Genomic DNA, 12003 nt, shown 5'->3' with positions numbered 1-12003 from the left:
AAAGCTATTTGACTGTTGAAGTTTTTTAATTTACCCCAGGTCAATTTGGAGCTTGTTGTCATTATTTTCATTACTGGTGGTCTGATGTAGGTCAGAGTGGAAGTGGTTGTTGGCACCATCATCACTGGTGGTCTGATGTTTACCATCCCCAGTGAGATGGGTTGAGGTATGATGGTGAGGCATTGAGATTTTGGGATCAGATTCAATTCCTCATCTGGTTTGGGTTCCACATAAGGTTTAACAGCCTTAGCATGAATCCAGAGCAGGCCGGTGGGTGAGAGAACAGATGCTTACCCTCTCCCCCACATTAACAATTTGACAGGTCTCAACCATTGTGGTCCCATCGGCAGGAGGCAGAATAAAGCCAAGGGTCTAGGTCTCTTTTTAGGAGGTATAAAGTGTCATCCTGTGGCCATTAATTTTAGGGAATTACAGTTTAAAAACTTTAGTGTAAACAGAGCTTTGACCTGTTCACGAGAGGCCAGTCCTATACTTATATTATCCCTCCTTTGTTTACTTATTTGAGATTTAAGAAGGCCATCAGCTCTTTCAACAATTGCCTGGCCAGTGGGGTTAAATGGGATTCCTGTGAAATGTTTAATGTTCCAGTTGTCATAGAATATTTGAAAGACTTTGGAGGTGTATGCCGGTCCGTTATCTGTCTTAATTTGATTTGGAATCCCCATGGCAGCAAAGGCAGAAAGACAATTTTTTTTAACATGTTTAGCAGTTTCTCCTGTTTGGGCAGTGGCATGAATAAGACCAGACTAAGTATCAACAGTAACATGTAAATATATAAGACGTCTAAAAGTGGAATAATGAGTGACTTTCATTTGCCAAATTTCATTACCTTCTATTTCTCGAGGATTAACTCCTCCAGGGAAATTAGATTTAGAAAACCTCTGACAATCAGGACAAGCATGAACAATATCTTGAGCTTGCCTGTAAGAGATCTGATGCATGTTAGCCAAAGCTTGTGTACCCTGATGAAAAAACTGATGAGAATCAATAGCTTTCTGTAAAACATTATTATACATAACAAAGTGATCAGCCATATCATTTCTAATTGATAAAGGGCCAGGAAGACCAGAATGAGAATGCATGTGAGCTACATATAAAGGATGATGTCTTTTTTGAATACATTTTTGTAAATGTCAAAACATTTCAAATAAAAGAAAGTCATTTACCTCATGGATAGATGCATCTTGAATTACCTGTAAGACTCCAACTATGTAGGCAGAGTCGGCTACTAAATCAAGTGGCTGGTTGTAAAAATGTTGTAAAGCTGCAATGGCAGCTCCCAATTCAGCCCTTTGAGTGGACTTATGATGGATAGTAACAAAATGTTCCCAGGTTCCCTGTTCCTGCCATGATATAGATCCCTTTCCTGATCTGCCAGAACTGTTGATAAACAGAGTTAGCACTTGAGGGAGGGAAATAGGGGACAAACAGGATTTTAATTGTATGGGCAGTATTTGGAGTTCTTGTAGGATATTATCATGGGGTAATGAGAATTGTATCTTACCAACAAAATCAGCCATAGTTATCTGTAAAGACTCTGATTGTTCAAGGGCAGTGTAAAAATCAGTTTTAGAAAGACCAGGATTAATAATATCAGGATCATACCCAGTAAGTACTTGACAACGGTGTCTTCCCCTAGTGAGTAAATGAATACATTGTTCTAACTTAGTATATAATTTCCTTTTCTGTTGATGGGTAAGAAAATCCATTCAATGACTCCTATTTGAGGAAGAAATTGGCAAAGCAAACCTGTGGGAATATATGGGGTATTCAAAATAATGAAATGAATGACTTGAGATTTAACAATACATGTTAATTGTCTGGAATGTAAAAAAGATTCAATCTGTTTTAATTCTAATTTTGCTTCTTCAGATAAGTAATGAGGGGATGACAGATCAGGGCCTCCCTTTAGAGTATTAAACAAATGTTGTAATTGATAAGTAGGAATACCCAAAGAAAGGCAGAGCCAGTTAATGTGGCCAAGTAATTTTTGTAAGTCATTTAGAGTAAAAGACCCCTGAATATGTAAAGATATATTTTGTGGCCATTTATTTCTCTGAGTGATCAAAAATCCAATATATTTCCAAGGGTCCTTTTTTTGAATTTTATCTGGAGCTATTTGTAAACCAGCATTATTAACTTGTTTGATTAAATGTAAATAAACTTGTGATAGCAGTTCTAGATTGTCATGAGCATTGTCAATTTGTCTAGTTACAGCATCTTAAAGATGATTAATAAAATCTACATAAGGCTCAATGGGTCCCTGTCTAACAGTAGCAAAAGACTTAGTGGGAGTATTCCTGGGACTCTGTGATGGCTCTAAATGTCCCATTTGTAACTCTTGTTTAACAAGTAAAGTAGCTTGATTTAATTTCTGCCCTTTAAGTGGACATTGTTCCACCCAAACTGGAGGACCAGGGGTCCATTGTAATTTGAGTGGTGGGAGTGTGGCCATGGTCATCATGAGAAATTTTGAAGGAGATGTCCCAATATAAATATCCCATTGAGCAGGGAGGTCTCTGCCCCATAGGGTTTGAGGTACATCTGGAACATAAGGCACAATGGAGGCAGTTTTCCCTCAGGGCCAATACACAACAAAGATTTTTACTTTGATAAGGGATTTTGAACCTGCCTAATCCATTAAGTGTAACTGGTGAAGAAGTTACTTTCCATAATGGAGTCCAATCCTTTTTAGCAATTATGGTGACATCAGCACCCAAATTTCTAATTAATTTTTGTTCAATAGATAATGTCAACAGTGGCTGAGTGTTATCTAACCTTTGTATCCAAAACGCATCAGGGGAAGCAAAAGGTTGAAGTTTAGATTTTGTTTCAGGAATTTTGTTCCAAGCCTTTATGGCTGCTCTAGTTGTTTGGTCAAGTAACATGCCCATGCTAATTTGAACCTCATTTCATAAATTTTCGAGTGAAATAGCATGTAAGGCTTCCCAATATTCTTGTAGCCATACAGTATATTGAGCAGGAGTTAAAACAGTTTTTCCAAGTGTTTTCCATTCCCAAGGGGTCAAATTATACCAATTAGCAATTGACTCTAAGTATTCCTTAGTAAAAGTACTATGTAAGCCATTTTCTATGATGCTCTTTTTAAATCTTTCAAACAAGGAGAATGGGAGGTTTTCATGTCTCGACTGAGTCCCAGTTATTACAACAGGAGAGACACGATGAGCATCAACTCCCATGTTATATCCTTCTTTAAGACAGGACTCCAGCAAGGGAACAAATGAGTTATTTGTCTCCAAAGGTGGAGATGGGGGGAGAGGAGGAGGAAGAGGAGGCAAGGATTGTTTTTCATCCTCTTTAATAGCATAAACATGTTTTTTCCTTTGTTAAGGTTCTGAATAATTTTTAAAGCTATTCGACAAAATTTCCAAACCACTATAATCAATAACAATTTAGTTAGATGACGGTTAGTTACTTTATAACCTACTGCCTTAAGGAGACATAGAAGGATTGAACTATGTTGAACTTCTCTCTTAGACAGTAAACTACCCATAATCACAAGAATAGATAGAAAATTGAGAGAGTAAGAAAGCAAAACTACCAGGCAAAGCCCTAGCTAGACACTGCAGCAGGTGTGCAATCACTTAATCGAAAGCCACCTGTGATCCTGTTTACTGGGATGAGTTCCTCTTACCAGGATTTCCCTCTTGACGGGATGAGTAGACGTCCTCTTCCTTTTTCTGTGTGTCCTGTTTCTTTTCCCCCTTTTGTCAGGGCCTCCGTTTTGTCAGGATGAATGGTGGACATCCTGTTTCTTTTCCTTTCCAAGGCTTGGCAGGTCAGTCTCTGATCCATGGACCCAGAATTCATCACATTGGGGTCACCATTTGTTGCTTCACTTCCCATGGATTTGTCACCCCTTTTCCCCTGGGTGAAGGAGCCACCAAAGATTACTCAAAGCACATGTCTTCTGAGTGGTGAGAAGCCCCAAAAAGGGGTTAATCTCCCAGAACCCTCAAGAGAGAGGCATTCCTTCCATCTGGGAAATTAACCCCAAATTGGGGTTCTCTTCCCACATTAATTCTCCAGACCAGGAAGTTACAGGATGAGAACATAGGTGGGGTTTTTGCTAAGTATAGTTTAACAAGATTTACAATAGAAGCTGGTAACATTTAGTAAGACAAGCAAGGTGACATTCTATAATGCAGTTAAGTCGATCCACTAACAAAAGCTTGATTTTAGCAAACATTCTCTTCTTACAGCAATCTCCCAGTATCTTTATCTTTTAACCAGTAACCTGCTGTCTTTGAGCCAGCAACCTTGCCATGTTACAATTCCTTATCTTACAACAGAGACTATAGCCTGGGGATAATTTCCTGTCCTTTGCAAGGTCAATATTTGAAACTGCAAGGCTTTGACATTTGCTTTATGCATACTCCACAGGTGCATAGTGATACCCCATTATGGTTTAATCTGCATTCCCCTAATGACTAGAAATGAGCATCCTTTCATGTTTTTTTGCCATTCATATGTTTTCTTTGGCAAAGTATTTGCTCATATAATTTTCTCATATTTAAATTTAAGGTGCAAGGCAATTCCCTGGAGAAAAAAACAGTATTTTTCTACAAATGGTACTAGAACAATTGGCCATCCATATGCAAAAAATGAACTTTGATTCATACTTTTAAGCCTATATGAAAAATTAACTGACAATGGATCATTGATCTAAATGTAAAATCTAAAACTATAAATCTTCTAGAAGGAAATAAAAGAGAAAATCCTTATGACATTAGGTTAGGTAATGATTTTTTAGATAGGACACAAAAAGCACTAAGCAAACTAAAAATTTATACCTCAGCAAAATTAAAAATTTCTGCTTTTCAAAGGACAGTGAAGAGAGTAAAAAAGCAAAGCCAAAAACTGGGAGAAAATATTTGCTCAATGTATACCTGGTAAAATACTTGTATCCAGAACATATTAACAACTTTCAAAACTCAATAGTAAGAAAACAAACAATTCAATACACTGATATTTAGATTTGTTTCTCAGATATGTAACTTTTGGCAAGTATAGAACTTTCAGTGAGAGACCGAGGTGCAGAATAGGTAAGCTTTGAAGGACAGAAAAAGTGAGATGGTGTACTGGTGTTAAAAGAAGACAGGCAGGAGAGAAAAACAGACTGTACACAGAAAAGGGTCTTGAGATGTTTCACAGTCAGAAAGGAAAAAGTGTTGAAAGCAAATTACCCTATTTCCTTCACAGTAACTTCTAGGATCAGCGTTGACAATATAGAGCAAGTACAATAGAACAATTTTGAAAATGGCCCAGAGCCTGATTTAAGGCTTGGGTAGTAATATTGGATTGGATAGTGTGGCATAGATACAGATGTGTGAAAGTAAAAAGTGGCAAGACATTCCCATTCTGAGTATATGGAATACAGGACAATTATAAGTCATAGATTACCAAATGGGCCCCTTTTCCTGGCAGAACATCACATTCCCACCCACAAATCTGGAATAGACCATCCTTTGAGGACCTGCTCAAGGGCTTACCTTCCCATCCTCACTCCCACTCACCCCCACCAATCCTGCACACTGCAGTCACTTATGAAATGGCACTAATAATAGTGATTTTCTCAAGGACAGAATGAGATAACCAATGTAAAACTCACAACATAATGCATGGAACACCCAGAGCTCAATAAATATTGGTTTCCCCTTCACTTCTCCCCCTTCCATAACCAAATGGGAGGCAAATTGCACTGCTGGCCCCAGTTCAGAGGTTTTTAAAATTTAGAGCTCCTATGTTGAGCTGAGTCTCGTTAAAGGCTCCTGGGTTGAGCACAGAAACTTCTTAAATGACTGGAGTCCAGACTTTGATGTCCCCATTGCCATACATGGCAGGGAGTCAACAGCAGAATGGGAAGTGCCCCAGGTTCCAGAAGCACATTGCCAGGCCCTGGCAACAACCAATAATAAGTAGACAACTTTTGTACTCTGTCTGGTAACTAAAAACACTTATGCTCCCCCTGCAACTTGCTAAGGGCCCGTTATTAACACATCCCTCTCAGTCTTTCTGCTATCCTTCCCCCAGTCCTCCTTAGGGAAGGAGAAGTGAATTACCTGATTGGTCAATCTGAGAGCAGGACCTCTCAAAGGGTGTGCACGGCACAGCACTTCTTCTGGTCTGCTGTCTTTTCAGAACAGACACCACTGGGAGAGGCCTGAGGTTGTCCAGCCCTGGTCTTAACTGAGTTTTTTTGAGGTAAAGCGTTAGGAGGTCCACATGATCCAAAACCTAAGCCATATATTCCCCTAAACCAGCTTTACCAGTAATAAGAGCGGTAATATGTCTCTAGTTGTCTAATTTCTGGGTCTATCTCTCAGTTGGTTCTGAAGCTGGGTGGGAAAGAGGGGTGCCATTTTGGGGCCCCCTCAAAACCCACCCACCCATCTGCCCTCTGTCCCATGCACACTCAAACACAGACAAGCACCAGGGCCCTCAGCATGTTCAGTGGCAAGACTGTGGTCCCTTCAGGCCCCTTTCCCCCTTCATTTACATTTTCTCCCCTGTCTGGTACTCTCACACTGACATTGCTGCCACCTAAGTTTCACACCAGAAAGAGTGATAGGCACACAATGACAGTTCTTTCCTGCCTTCCTCCTGGAGGGCAGGCACCAGGCACTGTACTTCTTTTGTGTCTCCCATAGTTCTGAGCATGTTGAACTCTGATAAAGATTGGGAGTCTCCCGGGTTCAAGCCTTCCTCTGCTCCTCCCTTGCCATGTAACTCATTAGATGTCCCTCTGCAAATCTGGATCCCTGTTTCCTTACGTTGTTAGTTCTTTGTAAGTGACAATAAGTTAGATTTAAAATGAGCAAGAAGTTGGACCTTTCTTCCACGTGATGAAAGTGAAAAGGTCAAGATCTCCAAAGTTTGTCTATATTTTTGGCAAACATAGCCATATATTTTTCAGATGTACTTATGATGACATCCCTTTTAGAATGAAAACTCCAAGACTCCTACTATTTCCCATAAATGCTCAAATAAAGGACTTGGAGCCTAAGAATTCTCAGAAAATGATGTTTACTACCAAGACCCCACTTAAATGTGGCAGAAATTTGCTAAAATATGCCCACTGCTTTGCTATAGAATTTAACCACATTTTATTGTAGATTACCAGGACACTGAATGTAAAACTTTGCTATTCATGGTTTTCTTACGGAAGATCTGGCAAACTATAGCCCACAGGCCAAATCTGGCCCATGCCTGTTTTTGTAAATGAAGTCTTATTGGAATACTACCACACTCATTTGTTTACATAATGTCTGTAGCTGCTTCTCCACTGCAATAGAAGAGTCCAGTTGTCACGTTACAACGCACACCATCTGGCGGAAATCCCAAGACAGTTGTGATCTGACTTTTTACAGAAAAAGATTTCTGACTCCTAACTCTGAAAAATCCTGTAGGTAATCTTAATTGATCCAAATTATGCCTCATGAATGTCCTTAACACATGATTAAATGACCAGAAGAAAGTTGTTTACCTTGTCAGGGCTTCTCTTCTTACTCTATAAGAGTAGAGATTTGTCTATTGTTTCTGATGTGGGAATTAATTGTCATTCTAATTCTCAGCCAATGAGTAGTTTCCTTCGTGAAGTTTGATTACTTCTGAATATTTGAGACATCTGCACCTCTCATGAGACAAAAGAAGCACTGGCAGGAGCCCATTAAGTCTTAAGTCTCAGATCCCCACTTGGCCCCTAACTGACTTAACCTCTTGTGCTTTGCTTCCATAAAATGAGGAGGTTGGACAGATGAGGACTAAGTTTCCTTGGAACAGATAATTATGATCCAGTATGAAGCACCTCATGGAAAGGCGCATGGATGCTATGCAAGCCCAAGGAACAGCATCACAAATGGATTTACAGAGAAGGGACTCAGAAAAGGCTTCTTGGTGAAAACAATGTCTGATCTGAGTTTTGAAGGATGAGGAGGAATTCATGCTGTTGGAGAATGAACTGAACAATAAAGTAAAAAGGCACCTTACTGAAGCCATCATTTCATTTGGCTGATTAGAAAAATGTTTCAGCGTCTAAACCCCAGGAAAGATCTCTCTGAATTCAAACACAGGCTAATGTGTGCATTACACTCTGCTTCTGGTTGTGTATGATGGAAGGTCATACTGCCCGACACCTTTTCACAATACAATCACCCTTTTTTGAAAAGATTTCTCTTTTTCATTTAATCATCGAGGTCACATCCAAATCCTGAAAAAGACATCAGCACCATAAGCATAAGTGGTGTGATGACCACTGGGATGCCAGGACTTTGGGGGAAAGTGAAGATCAATCAGAGAATTTGGGGGAAAGATCCAGGGTTATAATTAAGGTGAAAAAGAAGGGAGATAATTCTGACTTCAAATGACTTTGGCAGTGGGATTAGGCAATATGCTTAGGCAGCAGTCATTTTCATGTGACTAAACAATCTAAACAAACATAACAATACATTCTGAAGGAGGACAGTTATCTGAGTTCACCAAGCTATGCAATATCAGCAATAATGATTCCCAAGTAATTTCTAGCTCTCCCACAATTCTGTCTGTACTGATGTTGCAAGCGGAATTCATTCACGCATTCAGCAAATTTTAATGAGTGCCAACTATGTACCAGCACTTTTCTATATACTGGGGATACAGCCATAAAGAAATGAGACAAAAACCCTTGCCCTTGTGAAACTTACATTCTAGTGTATCATACTTGTACTGAGAAAAATGTAATAAGTTTTAACTTTTATCCAATGGGACACACTGCTGTTCTAAACAGTCCCCAAGGGACAGTTTGCAAAAGGGTCTAGGCCAAACCTGAACCATCTTTGCTCCTGAGACCTTGTCGCTCCATCTTATTTTCTGTGTCACAGTAATGCACAGGACAGGGTAAAACCAAGACAGCCTGATGCTTTTCCCTTAGTACACCTTCATTATCAAGCCAAATGATTCCTAAAGCTTCAAAGCAGGTATGTATCAAGACTCTCAAGAATGCTCATAGCCTTTGAACCACTTCTGGGAATTTTGACTAATAAAATAGTCCTAAATTCTGAAAAGAACTTAGATTCAAAAATACATATCACAGCTTTATTTAACATAGACCCCCCCCCAAAAAAAGCAATTAAAGGTCCAACTATAAATGAATGTAAAAGTAAACTATTGATTTTACGTGAGAGGAAATATTAGTGGCAATTATGATATTTACAAAGATTTTATGATACCGCGGGAAAGTACTTATTATGAAAAGTTAAGTAATCATGGAGAACAAAAAACAAAATTCAATATAATAAGCATGTGTAAAAACCTACTAAGAAATATGAAAGATTTGATGGAAATGTTCCAAAATATTCATAGTTAATATACTTAGATGTTGTAATTATGAGTATTTTTCTACCTTTTGTATTTCCATTTTTCCCTTAGTGGACACATTTTTTGTAATTAAATTATATTTATAATTTTAAAATAATCATGTTAAGCTGAAATATAACTTTTCAAAAGCAAAGATGAGGTAGTGAGAACAATTATAAAACAATGTATCATTGTAGTTAATACCCTGAGATGTGGATTCAAACTGTTTGGGTTTGAACTTGATTCCTGGAGTTACTGTGTGACTTTGAGCAAGTTATTTAACCTTTTCTTGCCCCGGTTTCCCACCTGCAAAATGGGGATGATAACAGTACCTTCATAAATGGGTTGGTATGAGGATTACAAAATTCATGTACAGTGTTTGGCACAGAGAATAACATCCAGTAAGCACTCAGAATGATAACAGATCCAATGCTCCAGTGATCTCAAAGAAAGCATTCAAACAAAGGGAAAGGTGAACAAACATCACATCCCGATGACTCAGGACCAAGTAAGTCAGAGTTGTACTTTCAGTGAGCAATTTTCCCTCAGGCAGAATCAATCCCCACATGCTTTTTTGATAGTTTACATTTTCTCCTGAAGAAGATAGACAGTACAAAGATATTTTTGCCTTACAGACAATTCCTTACTTGGTTTTTCCTTTTTAATGTATTGGTCATAATTTATTGTGCAAAGTACCTTTTGGTCTTAAAAACAAGTCTGAAATTATGATCATAGGATTGTCAGAAAACACTAGCCATTACTCTAAGATGGAATGACCTTATAAAATACCGTTTATGGTGCTCACAGACAGTAGTTTAATTGCTGATGCACATGTTTTCACTTATTGGAGGGAGCTAAAGGTGAATGAATCAATTCACACACATACATACACACACACACACACATACACACACACACACTCTCACACACACTCACACAAAAACAAACAAACAGCAACAACAACAACATCAACAACAACAACAACAACAAAACTGGGGGGGGAGAGGAAGATTTAACAACCTCAACTTTTTTTTTTTTTTTTTTTTTTGAAGCTCTTACAATGAGAAAATGGAGGGGACACATCTGGGTGGGAGGGGGGAGAGGGAGGAGAGAGGGAGGTTTTGGTGATGGGACACAATAACTAACTACATTGTATATTGACAAAATAAAAAATAAATAAAGAAAATAAAAAAAAGAATAAGGTAGTGCTTCAAGGTCTTGATTTGGTTTGGCAACCTTTCTCTGTCCATGGACTCTGTTCTCTCCTTGCATTGAGTATCTACCTACCTAAAATAGTTAAAAGGACTTGAACCAGGGAAATTCACAGGCTCAGGTTTGAACTTGCTGGGTACTAGCTGCATCATCTTCATCCAGTTACATAACTTTACTTAGCCTTCAGTCTGTCTGTAAAGTGGGCATAATAAATACATATCTCACAAGGTTACAATGGGGCTAAATAAAACAATACATAATAAATAACTGGGCGTGGTAAGCAGTTTAGTAATGTGTTCTTCCACTGCTCCATGAGTTTCTGCTGGGTTTGACAGTCACTTTCTGAATCCTGACATCCCTTGGTCTCTTTCCTGGCTTTCTTTCCCAGACCAGAAGGCAAAGTTCTCCTGAACTCGGAATTTTTAATCTAGAACATTTGAGCTTCGAGTTGACTTTGACCCACTCCTAGTTCAAGTCCCAGGGGAACTGGAAAGGTAGATGAGTTGATGGTGAGCTAGGTCCCTTTGGGGAGGGGCCTAAGAAGCGGGAATCTTGCTGAAGCCATGCAGATTCCATTACACTCTCCCACCTGTGAAGTCCGGGTCTGGGCTCTGATCACCTCGCTCTTCAGACCCACAAATACTGTGGCTCAGGATCAGACCCTGTGAGCCAAGTTCCTTCAGGATGTGCCAACACTTAGACTCTCCCAAGATCCCCAAACCAACCCGCTCGCACCCTGCAAGGGGGAGGAAGGGAAAGGAAGAAAGAGATGGGTACGGGGCATGAGACGCCACAGGTAACTAAGGACTGCGCGCCGCTGGAGAGGGAACAGTCCGGCCAGTAGTTCTGCCCGACCTGACCTTTCCAGCTCGCCTGCAGCCCTGCAGCGCCTCCTTCTCCCGAGCAGCCAGAGGATTTGGAGCGGCCCGGGGGGGTGAAGGCGGCTCTGTCCCGCGGTAGCTTCCCAACTCGCCCGCGTCCAACCCCCAGCCCCGGTCCCCGCCAGGTGCCGCCCGCCCGCCCCACTCCAGGCTCCTCGCAGCGGTGCACGCTGCCCCCTCGGCGTTCCTCGGTGCGCGCGGTGCGCTGCGCTGCGCTCCTGGAAGCCAGGAGTCAGGCGGTGCGCTGCGCTCGGCGCCCGCAGGGGGAAAATGCTACCTGTGGAAGTAATGTGCGCAGAAGAGTCCCGCAAGCACAGTCCCCGGCGGTCCGAAGAGAGAGATGGGCTGCCGGGCGAGTATCCACACGGGCACCACCAAGGAAGGCAGCTCCTGCAGGAACCAGGCGGCGCGGGCGGGCAGGCGGAAAGCCCCGGGCTTCAGGTTCTCGGTGTGCTTTCCGTAGCTGGAGGGCTCCCCGCAGTACAGAGTCAGTAACCCCAAGGCGACCAAAGCGGCACTGCCTGCCAGCACCGGG

General features: G+C 40.8%; 1 protein-coding gene across 1 annotated transcript in view; it reads right to left on the bottom strand.

Annotated features, from left to right (window-relative positions):
- SRD5A2 (steroid-5-alpha-reductase, alpha polypeptide 2 (3-oxo-5 alpha-steroid delta 4-dehydrogenase alpha 2)) overlaps window positions 1-12002 on the bottom strand; it is a gene marked incomplete at its 5' end in the record, with an annotated part of 54259 nt that extends 42257 nt beyond the window's left edge. Inside the window, one exon of the mRNA XM_008591872.1 lies at window positions 11746-12002. Coding sequence (XP_008590094.1) covers window positions 11746-12002 — 257 coding nt within the window. The remainder of the gene's footprint in view (window positions 1-11745) is intronic.
- Between the last annotated feature and the right edge of the window lies 1 nt (window position 12003).

This window comes from Galeopterus variegatus, unplaced genomic scaffold (assembly GCF_000696425.1).
Source record: "Galeopterus variegatus unplaced genomic scaffold, G_variegatus-3.0.2 Scaffold7358, whole genome shotgun sequence".
Classification (NCBI taxonomy): domain Eukaryota; kingdom Metazoa; phylum Chordata; class Mammalia; order Dermoptera; family Cynocephalidae; genus Galeopterus; species Galeopterus variegatus.
Note: the sequence above shows the minus strand (reverse complement) of the source record. Positions and strands in the feature narration are given on the sequence as shown.